At 43.1% G+C, this 17790-nt stretch overlaps 1 protein-coding gene across 1 annotated transcript in view; it reads right to left on the reverse strand.

Annotated features, from left to right (window-relative positions):
* Window positions 1-251: 251 nt before the first annotated feature.
* Window positions 252-17790, reverse strand: part of LOC144769536 (extracellular calcium-sensing receptor-like) — a 140165-nt gene continuing 122626 nt past the window's right edge. The window contains exon 5 of the mRNA XM_078653678.1: window positions 252-1174. Coding sequence (XP_078509804.1) covers window positions 252-1174 — 923 coding nt within the window. The remainder of the gene's footprint in view (window positions 1175-17790) is intronic.

Below are 17790 nucleotides of genomic sequence, written 5' to 3' on the forward strand. Positions count from 1 at the left end.
GGAGCAAGAGACTAAGGATGTATAAGACATCTAGGGGAAGGTTGATAGTGTGAATAATAATTATAAGAAACAAAATACTCAATACCGCACTCAAAAGGTATACTGCAATTCACTTCAGAGTCTAGTGCCATGACGAAGGAACTCAGCTATTGGCCTTGGCCCTACCAATGCAAAATGTTTTGGTGGTCTGCAAATTCCCTATACTGTATAGTACTTTGCATTGCATCCCATTTATAATTCACTGTTCCATGTTAGTTACTTTTTGGAGGCCTAAACGCAGCTCTCCCCATGAGAAAGTCTTTCGTGTTCATGTCAGGTCTCAGGAGAATGATGTAACACTTGGGGATGAAGATACAGGACATCAGGCCGCTGCTGGATGACAAGATGGCGAAAACCTCTACAGCCACCATGTTTTTCCCCTGGGCACTGAGGTAGGCAGGGATGAAAGAAAGCCACACACTGACAAAAACCAGCATGCTGAAGGTAATGAACCTGGCCTCGTTAAAGCTGTCAGGAAGCTTCCTGGATATGAAGGCAATGAGGAAGCTGACCATGGCCAGAAAACCCATGATTCCCAGCATGCACCAGAAGGCTGCAGAGGACCCCTCATTACACTCCAGGATTATTTTGCCTGGTACAGAAGCAGTATTCTTTACAGGAAAAGGTGGAGCAATGACAAGCCAAAGAGTGCACCCCACAGCCTGGACAGAAGTGCAGCCAGTGATGATTAGTTTGGGGAAGCCAGGTCCAAGCCATCTTTTGAGTTGACTTGATGGCCTCCTGAAATGAAAAGCCAAAAGCACCATACAGGTCTTCCCAAGGACACAGGAGATACAGAGAACGAAGCTGATGCCAAAGGTCACCTGGCGCAGAAGACAAGTGACCAAACCTGGTTGGCCAAAGAAAAGAAAGGAGGAAAGAAAGCAAAGGAGGAGAGAAAAAAGGAGGAGGAAACTGAGCTCTCTGCTGTTGGCTTTCACTATTGGGGTGTCCATGTGCTTTAGGAAGATGACAAAAATGATGAGTGGAAGGAGCAGAGCCACTGCAGCCACAATGGCTAATGACATCCCCAGAGGTTCCTGGAGGGAGAGGAATTCCACTGCTTTTGGAAAACACAGATCCTGGGCGTCGTTCGGCCATTCGTCCTCGTGGCACTTGGTGCAGTCTACAGCATCTAAATAGAGAACAACACGTGTTAGCTAGAGGTGTACATCAACGGTGTCGTTGGAGTAATGATATTACCAAATGTTGGGTAAGAGATAACATCTATTGTGCCATTCATGGCTCTTCTAATGGGCGATATCATCGTGTTGGCCCACATGGAACATCAAGATATGCAAAACATCGAAAAGTCCATGTTTCATGTTACTATTTTTAGGTAACAACAAAACACTAGCAGATGATCGGAAACTCGCACAAATAATAGAAGCGAGATTGGGTGTGCAGACTGCCTAAGAATGCATGTGTCAGGCAGATATGCAGGTCTGGTCAGTAATGAATGAGTATGGGCCACAATCTGATTGATGTAATGTGATTCTCGCACAGAAGAGAACCCCAAGTTCATAACAGCAAAAATTATATACATTTACAATGGTGTCTGTGGATTTTGTTTTTATAAACAAACATAAGTCAGTATTTTTTAATAATTATTGACATCCAATACAATTTGTTAACTGAGATGAATTTATTTGTTGTATGTTGAAATACTTAAAATCTATTATCATCACGGAATTGCCATGCAAAGAATTGTTGACGTATTCATATATGAGTTGCCAAGAAGATTGTATATTGCCTATGTTGTGAATACAGAGTTCATGTCCACTTGTACACTTCATCCGGCAAATTTGCTATTAAAGTCCTAAGCAGGCACCTCGAGATACATACTCTTGTAGCTCCATTGAATACAATTACAGGAGGGCACAGGCCACTCCCAACCCCTTTTCAGACAGGCAAAATGTTTTTTGGTGCAGAATTAATGAAAAGGATGATATCAAAATATACAACTTACAAAATGTACCAATTAAAAATATGCGGTGCCTGCCACATGGTGCATGGAAATATAGGGGGGCACAAGTGCACAAACTACCAGCCTGGACAAGGTTGGGCCCGCAATGAGCCCCCAAAGTACTTCCCCGCCAACCTTTCCATGGTGGTTGAACTGCCATGGAAAGGCTGGTAGGGATGCAGCATCCTAATCTGGTGGACGGTGCCTTCTAGGCACTGCCACCATTCTTAGGATGCGGGCGGTTTTGACAGGCAATCGTAAAGATTGCCTCTGTCGGACCCCTAAAAAGTTGGGCTTTCCGCCCTCCATCACACTGCCCGTCATCACAATCTGATGGTTGGTGAATGGCCTTACGATGGCAGTGAACCCACCTCTGGCAGCCTGCTTGTGGCGGTATTACCGCCATCGTAATCAGGCTACAAGTTTTTAGGTTTTTGCGAAACAGTGATTCCTCCGGAGCCAGTTGTGATTGACGGGGACGAGAGTTCTGCAGCTTAGATGCTAAATAGCTGAAGGAGCTGCCCCCAATGCAAACTCTTTTTACAGTGGGGATACAAGCCAGCAAGACCCCAGAGGACCTAAGGCTCTTTGTAGGAGAGTAAGACTTGATGAAGGGGTTCAAATAGCAGGGACCCTTGTTTGTAGCAATACTGTAGGAGTGGGCCAGGGCTTTGTATGAAAGTAACTTCTTCAAAGGTAGCCAGTGACCTCTGAAAGTGGAGACCCCGTGGGAGCCCATCTAGGGATGTTGAGCAGCAGACGGTATGCAGAATTCTGTCTCAACAGTCGGAACTGTGATAATCCTCGTTACAAGACATAGCAGTAGTCCAGCCTGGAAGTAATCAGTGCCTGGAGTACTGATTTCATAGAGGATTTAGGCAGGAGGCAAAGGATTTTTCCGAGAGTTTTCAAAATTCAGAAACATTTTCATGAAAAGCAGTGATCTGGCTGCCAAACATGAGCTTCTCATCGATCCAAATGCCTAGGTTCTTATCCTCAGGCTTTGTGAGAGGTCGTGGGCCGTGCAAATCTGTCCATCCAGGAGAGGACCAGATTGAGGGTTGTTTGCCTACAATGAGGACCTCCTTTAACCCTGTATTCAGTGTAAGACAGTTGATATCCTTCCACTCAATGACCTATGACAGACAGGTCCTCAGTAAGGCATCCATGCTAACTGCATTCTGTGACAGGGTGATGATCAGCTGAGTATCATCAGCATACGTTATGATGTTGATGCCATATAGCTCAATGATATCATCCAGGGGGCGTATATAAAGGTTAAATAGGGTAGGGATAAGATAGGGGTCCTGAGGCACCCCTTGCTGCAGTGGAAAAACCTGAGAGTGGAAAGGTTTTTGAAACACATGAAAGGTTCATTTCTGCAGGAAGGAGGCGTACCATTGCAATGACTTATGACTAACACCGCAGCTCATCAACCGCTCGATTAAGAAGTTGTGAGACACTGTGCCTAAAGGCGCACTGAGGTCCAACATCAGCAATTCTGTGGTATCACCCTTGTTAAGAATTTGACAGGTAAATTCTGAGGCAAGCAAAAGGGCAGACTCTGTCCTATAAAGGGGTCTGAAGCCCAACTGTGTTCTGTGAAGTAACTCCTTGGCCTCAATAAAGATCAAAAGCTACTGGTTGACATATTTTCCTGCAACCGTGGAAGAGAAAGGGACCTGTGAGATAGGCCAATACTTTTCAGGCTTAGTTGGGTCTAGCAGAAGTTTTTTGAGGAGTGGAACTAATGTTGTGTGCCTCCGTCGTGTGGAACCTGGTCGCAGCATAGGAGCTATTAAGTAGCTCACAAAACACAGGTAGACCACTTTCACTCCCTGTTCCTGGATAGAAGGGGATGCTGGATTGAGTGGCGAGTCAGACTTGACTGATGCTATCAGGGGGTAAACTCCATCAGATTCAATAGACTTAAACTGTAACAGCCTGGTGCTGTTGGCTGAGGGTTCGAACCAAAGGTTGAGAGACAGAGTTTCTCTGGAAACCTCAGAAAAAAAAGGACTAGATGGGTGCCACTCTAGCTAATAGGAACTAAGCAAGAGTGTTACAGTCCTCCTCTGAAGGTGGGGTAGAGGCTGAGATTCAGGCAAAGGAAGATAAATGCTTAAAAATAGAAAAATATTATCAAGGTTAGTTGTAGACAGCTGCGATTTTGTTGGTTTAAAAATTACAACGGATTTACCCAATGCGACTGTGGTATACTTTGAGGGCTGACTGATAATTAGCCTTGCTGGCAGGGTCAAAGTCTCTCTGCCACACATGCTCTAGGCACTTGCAGTTCTATTTAAGAGAGTGCAATTTGTCAATAAACCAATCACCCTAAGGTTTAGTTATTTGTATTGTTTGATCTGCCAGCGGAGCAATTTGATCCAGTGTACCAGATATCCAACTATCCAATTGCAGATTAGCAGTGTCAACACAACTGTAAAGAGTAGGACGATTCACATCCAACTCCTGGGTAAAACTGCCAGGGGTCACCCTGGGTCACTGTGTCCTTATTTTCTGACCAGAAGAGAAGACAGGTGAGGGTTTAACAAGGGGACCCTAAAAGGGAATAGTGTAGTGATCAGACCACAGGAGAGGAAGAGGGGGATATATGGATACGTTGGTCATGTTGGAAAATATGGGATCAAGGCTGTGTCCAAGCCTATGAGTGGTAAAAGAGACTGATTGAGAGAGCAGGAGGCACTCCAAATCTGCAACCAAAGCGGCTGCCATGGGACACTTGGTATCATCAAAATAGAGAATAAGGTCTTCTATTACGATAAAGTCAGAATAGCTCAGGACAAATGGCTACAGTGCATCAGCTGGCGATTTTTTGAAGCTAGAGGTCGGGCCAGGAGGGTAATAGATCAAAGACCATCCTAAGTTGAATTTACTGGAAACGTTTAAAGAGAAGAAGGCCGCCTCACACCGTGAAATGGATAATTCAGTAAAAGTGCAGAGCACAGTCTGTTTAAAAATAATGGCGCGCTCACCCCATTCTGAGATTGCTTATACAATCTTACAATCGCAAAGCCTTGGGGAATGGCTGAAAGAATAGCTTGCACAGAATTCTCAGTGAGCTTTGTTCTGACAGAAAAACTGCATCAGGCGAATGGTCACAAGGAAATCATACATCTCAAGCTTGTGTTTGGCTAATGACCAACAGTCAAGAGATAAAAACTGATCTACGTACAAGGGCTGGGAAATAGCACTTGCCTTCGAACTAGGTGTGGTCAGGGGTATGATCTCACACTTACTGCTGTGAATTGCTTGCCGACAGGCAACAGGCATTGGGTAGTCACATGATTCAGTAGCTGACCCAAAAGTGCAAGGGCTCCTGGCCTCTGGCGCCATCCAGGCGTGGATGTGCGCAGACAAGCCAGCCTTTGACATGCCAGCGGACCACCCACTGCATGCAGGCGCTCACCTTGCATGTCTGAAGGGGCCGTGGCTCTGGTGCTGGGAATGCCAAAATAGGGGGGAAGGGCAAAACAAAACAAGCTGGAGTCCAAAAGCTCCTCTACCTCCTGGAAGGCTTCCCCACCAAGTAGAAGGACTGGCAAAAATAACAATAAAAGCAAAGCAGAGTTGAGAAACAAACACATACAAATATTAGAAATAATGTGGGTAAATTGACCTAAGATGGCTCCAAAAGGATGGAGCCAGGCAAATCCAGTGTGATTGGGAGCTACAAGGATATTAAAATTAGACACTGTGACAGATGGCAGTACAAAGCAACAGTGTATCCGCTGAAGAGTCAAGTGCTCCTCCATGCCTATGCTGCTCCCGTGCCTTCCAATCCTTTTGCAGTGCATCATTTTAACCCCTCTCTCTCCCCGCTCTTTTTTTGATAATATGCAATAGTGACACTCTTCTTCAAGTAAAATCATGATGAATTGCACAACCTTCGATGCAGACAGCAATCTGGATGCAAACCTGAGTGTGCCTTTGTGTCCCAATGCTTTTTATGTATGCCCATGCTTGGTTCTCTTGCCATACCTTTTGTAATCTTTTATAAAGGGCACTTTACTGCTCTCTCTTTTTATATGGGACAGGCCAAACAGCCTTCAACTTCTTTCCTGTATTCCCACCTTTGTAGGCTTTGCTGGGTGCATCCCAAATCATTCTCCTCCATCTTGCGTGTTTCAGCCTACCTGTGCCCCAGATTGCAGTGAGCAGAGTCCAGGAAGTGGTAAGGAGACAGACTAGTGCTGTCTCTTCCCAAGACAAAAAATTGTTTAAAAAACGATTTTCACTTTCTGTGTTTACTGTCTATGCCTGTGGTTGTTACAGTTATTTTAAAATTGTAGTTTTAGCCTGCCTGTAATTGCATATTTTATCACCTGTGTTGTGTTTTAAATGTGTGGTTTTCCCTGCCCATGATTGCCTCCATTTAGTGTGTTGAATTGTGGGATCTGCAGTCCAACCTCTGTAGTTTGTCCCTCTCATTCCTTGGTGACAATTCTGTTTTCCCTCCAAAATTCTCCTTTGCTCTTTGCTAAGACCTGTATGTTAAAACAGTGCACTCCCAGCCACCATTTTTTGTTCACAAGCCAGCGAAACCAGCCCCCCTGCCTCCCCCCTCAGCAACAGGGATTTTTCAACATCAGAGGGTGCTTCTGTGAGCTGTTTAAACCGTGTTTAACTAGGGCATGTGCACTTCGTTTTTTGGCCAGCAGGGGGAGTAAAGTTTTATTCAAACAGTATTGTTAGATTTCAAGCTAGTGAGGCCCTTACCTGCTGAAGTCCAAAGTGTGGATTGAGCCTGTCTGTCTCCTAGGAGATTCTGAACAGGAGAAGCAGCTGCCCAGCCCCCTCTCCCAGGCCAGCAGACCATTGGCTATTCAGCTACCAGGCAAGTTTGAGCCTTCCCCTCACACCTGCCCAGGCCCCTTAAGGCCTTGCTGGGTGCACCCCAAATCATTCTCCTCCATCTTGCGAGTTGCAGCCTACCTGTGCCCCAGATTGCAGTGAGCAGAGTCCAGGAAGTGGTAAGGAGACAGACTAGTGCTGTCTTTTCCCAAGACAAAAAGTTGTTTAAAAACGATTTTCACTTTCTGTGTTTAATGTAAAAATTGTAGTTTTAGCTTGCCTGTAATTGCATATTTTATCACCTGTGTTGTATTTTAAAGTTGTGGTTTTCCCTGCCCACGATTGCCTCCTTTTAGTGTGTTGAATTGTGGGATTTGCAGTCCAACCTCTGTAGTTTGTCCCTCTCTTTCCTTGGTGACAATTCAAGTTTCCCTCCAAATTTCTCATTTGCTCTGTGCTAAGACCAGTATATTAAAACCATGCACTGCCAGCCACCATTTTGTGTTCACAAGCCAGTGAAACCAGCCCCCCTGCCTCTCCCCCTCAGCAACAGGGATTTTTCTACATCAGAGGGTGCTTCTGCGAGCTGTTTAAACTGTGTTTTACTAGGGCCTGTGCACTTTGTTTTATGGCCAGCAGGGGGAGTAAAGTGTAATTCAAACAGTATTGTTAGATTTCAAGCTAGTGAGGCCCTTACCTGCTGAAGTCCAAAGTGTGGATTGAGCCTGTCTGTCTCCTAGGAGATTCTGAACAGGAGAAGCAGCTTCCAACTCCCTGGCCAGCAAACCTTGTCTGGGGTTGCTGGGACCTTATATGGTCTGCTAGTGGTTGGTACATGTCTACACTGATTGATGGTTGTATCTGGTGTTTCTATTGGATTAGGGTTAATGTCCTCATTGGATGGGTATTTGAGGGTTCTGATTGGTTTCTGGGTCTCTGATTCAATCATTGTAGGGTTGGGCCTAGGGCTAGAGTTAGGATTTCTATTGGAAGTAGGGACTAGGGCTTCCTATGTTATTGGTTTTTGGGAGTAGGGTGGAACTAGCGCTAGGGTTAGACCTTTACTTGGAAGTAGCGATTAGTGCTTCTGGTGTTATTGGTTGCTGGACTGGGTGGGGGACTTAGCGTAAAGTTAAGCTTTCTATTGGAAGTAGGGACTAGGGCTACCTGTGCCATTGGTTGCATGGACTTGTTTTGGGACTACTGGTAGGGCCAGGGCCTTTATTGGACGTAGAGATTAGGGTTTTTGAACTGATTGGGTGCTTGGACTAGGGCTAAGATTGGCTACCTCTCTTCTAACCACCTCTCATCCATTGGACAATTTAGAACATTACTACATGACCCACATGATGCACCACCTCCCCTGACTCATACACCTTCCGCCTTAAACACACACACAAAGTATAAGCAACATGCCACACGTCACAACTTTGCCCCATGTCTACTGCACAACAATGTTACACCACAAATGCAACCCAGCACTCCAACTCACTCTCAAACACCATCTCCAACACATACACATGCAGACCCATCAAAATGCCTTCTTAGCATGCTGGATGAGGAACACGATACAGAACAGCTACACGATTGCTATCCTAATACAGCTAATACCAGCACTAAAACACTCCTGCTACAAACCCACACAATACTGATCACTCTTCTACCAAACAAAGTACCACTATCACCAAAGGCCACTCACTAAACTGTCTACTAATAAATGCTCGATCCCTCTCTAAAAACAAGCATCACATCTACGACCTTCTCACCAATGCAAAACCAGACATACTATTCATAACCGAATCATGGTTGGGAGTAGATATGGCTCCAGTCCTGCATGAAGCTATTCCTCTAGGCTATCAAATAAGCACCCACAATCGTATAGCCCAAAAAGGAGGTGGTCTAGCTGTTGAAGTCAGGCAAACAATACATATCACTAAATTTGACAACATCGCCATAAAGAATTGTGAGGCCCTTCTAACAAGATCCAATCCTACACCGTCTTCCTCCTGCAACTTCCTGCTCCTTTACAGACCTCCACCCAGCAAGGCAACATTCCCAGACGCACTTCTAGACACAGTTTCAAAGCTGATAACAATACACTCCAACCTATGCGTTCTGGGTGACCTTAACATTTGGTTTGATAAACCCAATATGACCCATCCAAAAACTATAATCACCGGCCTAGACGCATTGAACCTGCATCAGATTGTCCTCAATCCAAAACACAACGCTGGACATATCCTAGATGTCATTTTTGCTAATACTGAACTAGTTACCTTTCAAACTATAACTCCAGTCACATGGTCAGACCACCACTTGTATGCCTTCCAACATAAAACAACGCTAAGCGACTCACCTAAAACTACCTTACATCCATCCACCTATCGGCCCTGGAACAAACTCAATTTGGAACACTTGGAAACACAACTAACATCCAGTACAAATCTGGAAAGCATACATTTTGTTCAAAATCTATATGAGGGGCTACAGGAAGCTTTTGACATCCTGATACCACTCAAAACCACACAACAGACCAAAAGAAAAAAAGCGCCTTAGAGAAACATAGAAATAAAAGACATAAACAACAAATTAGAAAGCTGCAACATACCTGGCTCAAAACAAACGCCAAACAAGACAAATTCACCTACAGAAAATTAACAGATTATACAAGTCGGCTATCAAAAAAGCTAAGAAAAGGTACTGTTCAGGCAGAATTCAAAACGCTAAAAGTGCAAATGAAGAATTCTATAAAATACTCAATGAATTTCACAAACCAAATTCCCTAGAAGGAACTCATCCTGTTACTCAAGATTTCACAGACAAAGTAGCAAATCATTACACGGACAAAGCAGACACATTGGAATCGTACTTAAAATAGAGACAAAGCACCAGCACTAACCCTTGTGCAAAACACCAATCAAAAAATGCTCTAATCAAGCCTCTCCGTTCCTTCCAACACATCTCACACGATGAATTGATGAACCTGGTCAAAGCAAGCAGGCCTGCCGCCAGCCCTTCTGACCCCTGTCCGGCACAAACTTTCAAGACAATTCTTTTAACAACCTCTGCTGCCACTCCAGTAAGAAGATTCATCAATGATTCCTTAACTACTGGAATATTTCCAGAAGAACTCAAAAAGTCATACATACGCCCTTTCTGAAGAAAACAAACTTGGACCCGCTGAACCCTGACAACTACAGACCTATTACAAATGGACCGTTCCCGGGCAAACTGATAGAAAGAGCAGCGTTCGCCCATATGTCACAATTCATTGAAGAGAATGGCATACTTTCCGACTTCCAAACAGGATTCCGTCCGGGAAGAGGCACTGAATCTGCCCTCCTTGCCATCTGGGATGACCTGAAGAATACAGTTGACTGCAACGGGGTTGCTGCGCTACTCCTCTTAGACCTCTCAGCTGCCTTTGACATGGTTGACCATGGCTCTCTGAAACAAAGACTCTATGAAGCCGGCATAGAGGGAACTGCTTTAGACTGGATAGCGTCCTACCTTTGAAACAGAACTAATGTCATCCATACCCTACCTTTCTCGTCCAAACCATACTCCACAAAAGCAGGGGTCCCTCAAGGTTCTATCATCTCGCCCATGCTTTTCAACATTTACATGAAGTCATTACCAGCACTGATCCATAAATTTCACCTCACGTGCTATAACTATGCAGATGACACGCAAATACTCCTTCAACTGGAATGTCCCAAAGATATTGGAAAATCACCAATTTTCAGCTGTCTCAGAGCCGTGAATCAGTGGATGACCTGGAGCATCTCAAATTGAATGCTTCAAAAACTGAAATACTCATGTGTGGAGATTGGAAACATTACAACCCGCTTGCCACATGGCCTGATGAACTGAGATCACTGCCTAAAGTATCGAAGGAAGTAAGAAACCTCGGAATGACCATGGACTCCAAGCTGTCAATGAATGCCCAAGTGGATAAACTAGCAAGATCAAGCTTTTCTACTGTAAAAACGATGCAACAAATTTTCCCTCATTTGGGATTTCCACTCAAGCTCCAAGCTACCATCTCCCTTGTTCTGTCCAAACTTGATTACGCAAATAGACTCTACCACGGATCACCTTTAACGACCATGAAAAGACTACAACGGATTCAGAACTTGGCTGCCAAACTACTCTTGCATATCGAGACCACATCTCCCCAGCCTTGAAAGCCCTGCATTGGTTACCGGTTGCCAGAAGATCCACGTTCAAGCTGCTTTGTATCACCCTCAAAGCAATACATGGAATTGGACCGCACTTCATCAGGAATAAAATCACCAAACACATTCAACAAAGGAACCTCCGCTCTAAAGGAACATCTCGCCTCAAAATCCCACCATACAAGAAAAAAAACATGGGTGGCACATCCTTCTCTGTTTAAGCAGCCAAACTATGGAACTCTTTACCCCCAACATAATGTCCAGCGACAACCACCTTATCTTCAGAAAACTACTCAAGAGTTGGCTCTTCCCCACATAAGCACCATACGCAAACAGAAATTTACAGCATATCTGTGGCATCCTGACCAATGGTGTCCTCCAGAACCATGGGTCAGGGTTCCACATGTCTGACATTCTATCTTGGGTCAGTTGGCCCAGGCTCTATTGAGAAATGGTTTATGGTATTTATCATAAATAAATACACTATACAAATTACCTCGTTTGGCCTTTATTTGAATTCTACACTGGCGACGATTGTTACAAGGACCCATTGAATAGCCTGGAGCACTGCCCGAATTCCTCGTGGCAGATCAAGAATATTTCAGCTCATCGCGACATCAAGGAGTCAAGTGACTATCTGTATACCACCTTTTTATTTTAACTATAGATATGTACCTATCTTTGTCTATCACTTTGTATAAATATGTAAAATAATTATGTTGTTGAGAGAAAAAATAGAAATATTAAATAAATAAAAACCATCTTTGGTCTACATGTACATACTTCCATTGTGCATCTATGTACCTTCCATGTACTTGGATCTGTGTGTCTGTTACTTTTCTCCTGAAAAACCATATCCAATGCACTACTCTATTTCTTATCCTGTGCCTCTATCAATATCTTTAATCTACATATACTTACCTCCTTTATGTATCTATATCCTTTCAATGTAATTATGGATCTATATATTTATCACTTTCTTCTAATTTAGCATTTCCAATGCACTACCCTATTTCCCAGCCTATACTTCGCTCAATATATCTTCTAGCCCAACCTTCTGACTCATCTCAAACTTCTTCTACTACTCCTTCCAATGCACTACCTTATCTCTCATCCTATACATCTATCAATATATCCTCTCTCATTTATCCCAAACCCCATACCACTACTAAGATTGCCAAAATAACCCTTTCTAGACTCTCTCCTACTCTACCCCTCCTTGCATCATCTGACACCTCTTTTACTATACCGATCCCCTAAAACAAACCTTTCTAAACTCTTTCCTCTGAGTCCTCCCCTCCAAAACTCCTTTTTACTCATCCAAAAGCCTCCTCCTATTGCTAAGACCTAAAAAAAAAATTATTTCACACTTTTATCCCTCCACTATCCTTTTCAATCGAAATTAACAGACTAACATGTTCACTTCTCAAATTACATATTAAACTATACTAATATACTACCCAAATAAATGAATAACATATCCACTACTCAAATAACTTCTTTTTTTTTTTACTATACTAATTTTCAACAGTAATCCTTTATGGGTTCCAGAGTGGCGTGCTACTCGCCAGAAAAGCGGTTTAACACCCATCAGGGGTAACAAGTGCTATATGAATGCAAATCTTTGTTCCCCTTTTATCCCTCCGCTATCCTTCTCACTCCGAATAACTGAGTAATATCCACCACTGAAATTACTTCATATTTCACAATATTAATTCACCACTAATCCTTTGTAGGCTTCCTGAATAGCGTGCGTCAACAAGCGCTATATAAATATCAACCTTTATCATCCTCTATCCTTCTGCTATCATTCCAAATCCAAATAACTGACTAACCTATCCACCACTTAAAATGTACTTGCATGTTTCACTATACTAATTCAACACTAATCCTGTATGGGTCCAGAGTAGCATGCTTGTCATGTATTCCTATAGGTTCTGAATCAATCCCCCTATTCCTGACCCTATTCTGGTTAAACTAACTATCAAGTTAACTAACAGTCAGCCCATGAGGCAAGAACAGCCCCCATGATGCAGATACCGTTATCTGACGCAGTCACACTACGGCACAGGAACGTGTTATCTGATTAGGTCATAACGCTTGAGATCTAATTAGACAAGCGACATTCCTCCAGCCCCTGATAAGGCATACGACGTTCTCATAACAAATCAAACCTATGACAACCTGGGAAAAACCCTGCGGCCATTGTTTTGATTTCACAGAGAACTTTAGTAAAGAATGTGCTAACGAGCAAGTCGTATGACATCTTTATTGACGTATCTATGTCCATCCTTACGTCAATCTCGGCACCTTTAAGGTATAAATATTGCCGATCTTGCCCTATGCAAACACACGCGTGGTGACAAGACGGAGCAGCCATACTTGCCGAAGCCGAGAGCAGAAGCAGACCCCGCTGGCAGCAGCCCCGCCTTCCTGACGCGCTGAGAGACGCGCTGCTATCTCAAGCCGAGAGACCCAGCACCGGCGTTTCTGGGCAGCCCTCGCAGGCAGCCTGGAATATCGAGAGCAGAGAAAGAGATACCATTCCTCATTCATCCTAACTTCCAGGTACAGAACTGAATAACCCCTCACAGAGAATTCTTTAGTTATTCACTTGGCAAAAACAAACTTAACTTAAACTGTAACTTTCTATTCCCGCCCACGCATTAGACTTAGGTCAGGTACACGGGGTAGGCGTATTTAGAAACACCAGTTGAGTACGTTTAGTCAAATGTATATGTGTATGTAAATATATTTTAATCATTTTAAACATCATATGGCTCAGAAACCATATCAATGTTTTTACAGTATTATTTTATACTATTGCTTTTAATGTATGCACTTTACTTAACTATAAGTATTGCAATAATATCGATCCCTTTCTCATGTATGAGAAAAGAGACTGATCAATAAATAACACCTTTTTATTGTCTCTTCCTTTTCTCTACAATCTGATGAGACTAAGAATGCACGTACTGACTGAGTAAAATAATTGCCTTGTGCTCACACGACTCTCGAGATTGACTCTTGATTAGGGGAGAGCAAAGTTGTCATATTCTATGGTTGTCAGAAACTAAATCCCTCCTTGTCTAATCAGGGAAGTTAATTCCTCCTTGAACATTCGAGAAAGTTTCTAGCGAACTCTGAGCTACGCTGGCAAACCCAAAAATTAAGTCTAGTATCGACAGTAGTAGACCTAGTTAACGTCTGGTCTAGGCCTTTACTGCTGTAGGTATTATTCCAATGCGCAGAGCCTATTGGGAAAATAGGAGCTACACTACATGACGCCCAACGCGTTTGGAAAGGGCGATAAAACTAACGTAAGACATTTAGAGTAAATCAGTCGTGCTTTCTCACTCAGACCCCTTTTTCCATTATACTCCAAAGACGTCTGGAGTGGGTGAAAGGTAATATCCTCCAAAACCTCGCAGGAGGGAACTCCTATGTATGGTTCTTGGTATAGTCAACGTTGAAGGATAAAAACATTCCCAAAATATTGTGCATCTAATCTCTGTTTCCATAAAGAAACCTGATCTGCAAACAAACATAATACCATCCTGTCTGTAAAATGGCAGAGAGTGATGATGAAAGAGAGGCAGTTAGATTAGCAACTGAACTCGCAGATGCTGATGCTACCATGCAAGCAGCAGACCCGAATATAACACTCATTCCGGTCATTAAAAGGAGATCTATAACCTTAAAACTTATAGAAAATGGACTGACACCTAGAGGTGGCACAGTCATATTCGTAATCGAGGCACACGAATATCGGCAGACAGAGGTATACTATTCATGGATACATTTTCCAGCAGCAAATGCTGTAACAAAGTACTTCCACTATTACAAAGTAGAGGAACCTCCTGAAACGTACACTCCTTTCGAGGAGGTGGAAGTACCACTCAAATTCCAAGAGCATTTGCTCTTATTTGATGGCGCCCTAATACATAACAATCACATTACAAGGCTCGGTCCTTTAGGAAGACCAGGAGCAACGTGGCCGGTCTTAGCCGGATACACACCACATCCAGACATCGAAAGAATGCCTGCAGCAGAGCTGTTAATACAGCTAAAACAACTACTAAAAATTCATAGACAATTAGTTCAGTATGTAATGCGGACTTCAACAATTCAGCCAGCGATTAAACTTCCACAGCTGACCCCTCACCAGGGGAACACAAATAAAATTACACCACAGAACATCCAATCCTGCCTAGGTAAAGTTCCAGCTAAACGGGAACAGATACCATTCTGGTTGGCACAGAAAATCACCCAAATAGAGGCGGTGTTTCCTGACACCACCACGCTAGAAAAGCACAGGATTCTGACTATCTGCCTTCCAATGGGAATCGCACCACACATTGAGGACTGTGACACTTGGGGTACAGTCTTTGCTTCCATCTACACAAAAACGCACGGTGTTCCATCCATTTCGGTAATACCAGATGTGCTAAAACAAATTCAAGATGAATACGGTCCAGAACCTGCTTTAACCCTTGGTATGAAATTACTAAAAGACTTCAAGCAGGTCTCGGCTATATTATTAGCCAACATAAAAGGTGAGGCAGCAAACGTGGCGATCCGCCAGAGGTTAAAAGAAACAGATATAGCAGACCAACCAGCTGAAATTGCCAGAATCATAGAAAAATCCTATGAGGAACTAGGTAAAGATAGTTTAGGTGGAATACCAGTAAAACCACAACTGACTACAAGTCCAGAAAAAATATTTTTTAATAATAATTCACCAAAAAAGAACTGGGATGGAAACAAACAATCCAATCCTAAAGAAAAGAAATTCCAGTCCCGAGGGAGGTCTCCCAGGCGAAGAGAGAAATCTCCAAACCAAAGACAGAGGTCACCGCAGAGTGACCCCTCTGGGAATAGATATAACCTTAGAAATAGGGATAATATTAAAAAACCTTATAGATATCAAGACATTGATACACGTCCCTCTCAATCTTTTCAGACTTCCTCGCAGAAATCGGAAAGAAGAGGACGATCAGAAGAGCACGCCAAGTCCAAAGACAAGGAACCTGCTCAGCTAAAAAAGAAATTACAATTTCCAAAAAAGAAGGTAGCCAGTATCAAGGTAGTTAAAAATGCCGAGAATACTGAGGACACAACTGAAAAACGGAGAATGGGCTCAGACAATGCTAGACAGCGCAGCAGAGGTGAGCATAGCTCGCAAAGTCCTTATGAATCATCTGGAGACAGTGGACACGAATGAATACCTTCAAGTGGAAACTGCAGACACCAGAGTTAGCAAGCCCCACAAGATATACGAGATAACATTACGTATAGAGGGAGATAAGACTAGGAAAATAAGGGGACTATTTTGGGATAACCTCTCAAAGGGTTATGACATCCTTCTAGCTGAAAAAGACTGGCCACCAGAGTTTGTCAGGGAGTGCCCTCATGGCGAAGAAGTAATTATGCCTGCCTTCTCGAATCAAATCCCGATTCATAAAAAATACACACTTGCTAGAAAGTGGGCAGTGGCCTTAGCACCTGCTTTATATAAAAATCATGTAGGATGGGATGAGGATTCTCCTCCTCACAAAATCCAGTTAAAATCACAACCTACTGCACAAAGGCAGTACCCAATTAAGCAAGAAGCTAAAAAACAGGTAAATGAAATACTAGATCAGCTAGAATACCAGGGGGTGATTGAAACTTGCACCTCACAAATGAACAATCCTTTGTTTCCGGTCTCCAAACCAGACAATTCATATCGTCTAGTTTTGGATTACCGACACCTTAACACATGTTGCAAAACTTTTGCAGTGCAAAACTCACACAGTGCTGCACTAATGAATAACATAGTGCGCAAAAAATACAAAACAACCTTGGACATCTCCAATGGATTCTTTTGTCAAAACATAGCACCAGAGAGCAGATCTTTAACTGCATTCTCAGTAAATGGCACTCAAAAGCAATTCTGTCGGTTAGCCCAGGGGTACAAGAACAGCCCGGGGGTATTCTCAGCGAGAGTAACAGAATTACTACAACTATATGATGATGAAGCATTATCTTATGTCAATGACATTTACTTAACAGATGATGACTTGGAGACTCACTTGAAAAGGGGTGAACACCATAATACTTGGGTTCGCTGCAGAGGGTTACAAATTCAACTTTAAAAAGTCCAGAATTGCCCATCTGACGGTCCTATTCTTAGGATATGAGTTATCAAGTGAAGGCAAAAGCTTGGCTGACAATTTCCTAGAGAAATGTGCCGTAATCCAAGCTCCTAAAACACTAAAAAACCTACAGTCAATTCTAGGTTTCCTAAATTTCGGAAGAACATACATTGCAAATTACGCAGAAAGGGTCAAACCCCTTTATGATCTAATTAAACCAGACTTTAAAAGATCCAATTGGACTCAAACACACACAGAAATTTTGAGATCCTTACAAACAGACATGCTAATTAAAACAAAATTAGAAACACGTGATAACACACGCAATCTTGTGATTCGAGTCATCCCAGGGAGATGCGGATTCACATACCTGACTTCTAATGAAGGAGAAAAGGTACCAATTGCATTCAAATCACACTTGTACACTAAGGCTGAAATGAAATTTAGCCCAACGGAAAAAATTCTTACAGCAACACAGACAGCTATAGCAAAAGAACGAGCCCTGGCACAAGGTAAACGAATAATAATCGTGACACCAATACCAGCCTTAGAGGCGGTAACAAAGGCAAGCATTCCAAATGCTAAAGCACTCCATCCAAGATGGATACAATGGGCTAACTCTCTTGCTGCAACAGACGTGGTGTACGAATTAGAT

This window comes from Lissotriton helveticus, chromosome 7 (assembly GCF_964261635.1).
Source record: "Lissotriton helveticus chromosome 7, aLisHel1.1, whole genome shotgun sequence".
Taxonomy (NCBI): Eukaryota; Metazoa; Chordata; class Amphibia; order Caudata; family Salamandridae; genus Lissotriton; species Lissotriton helveticus.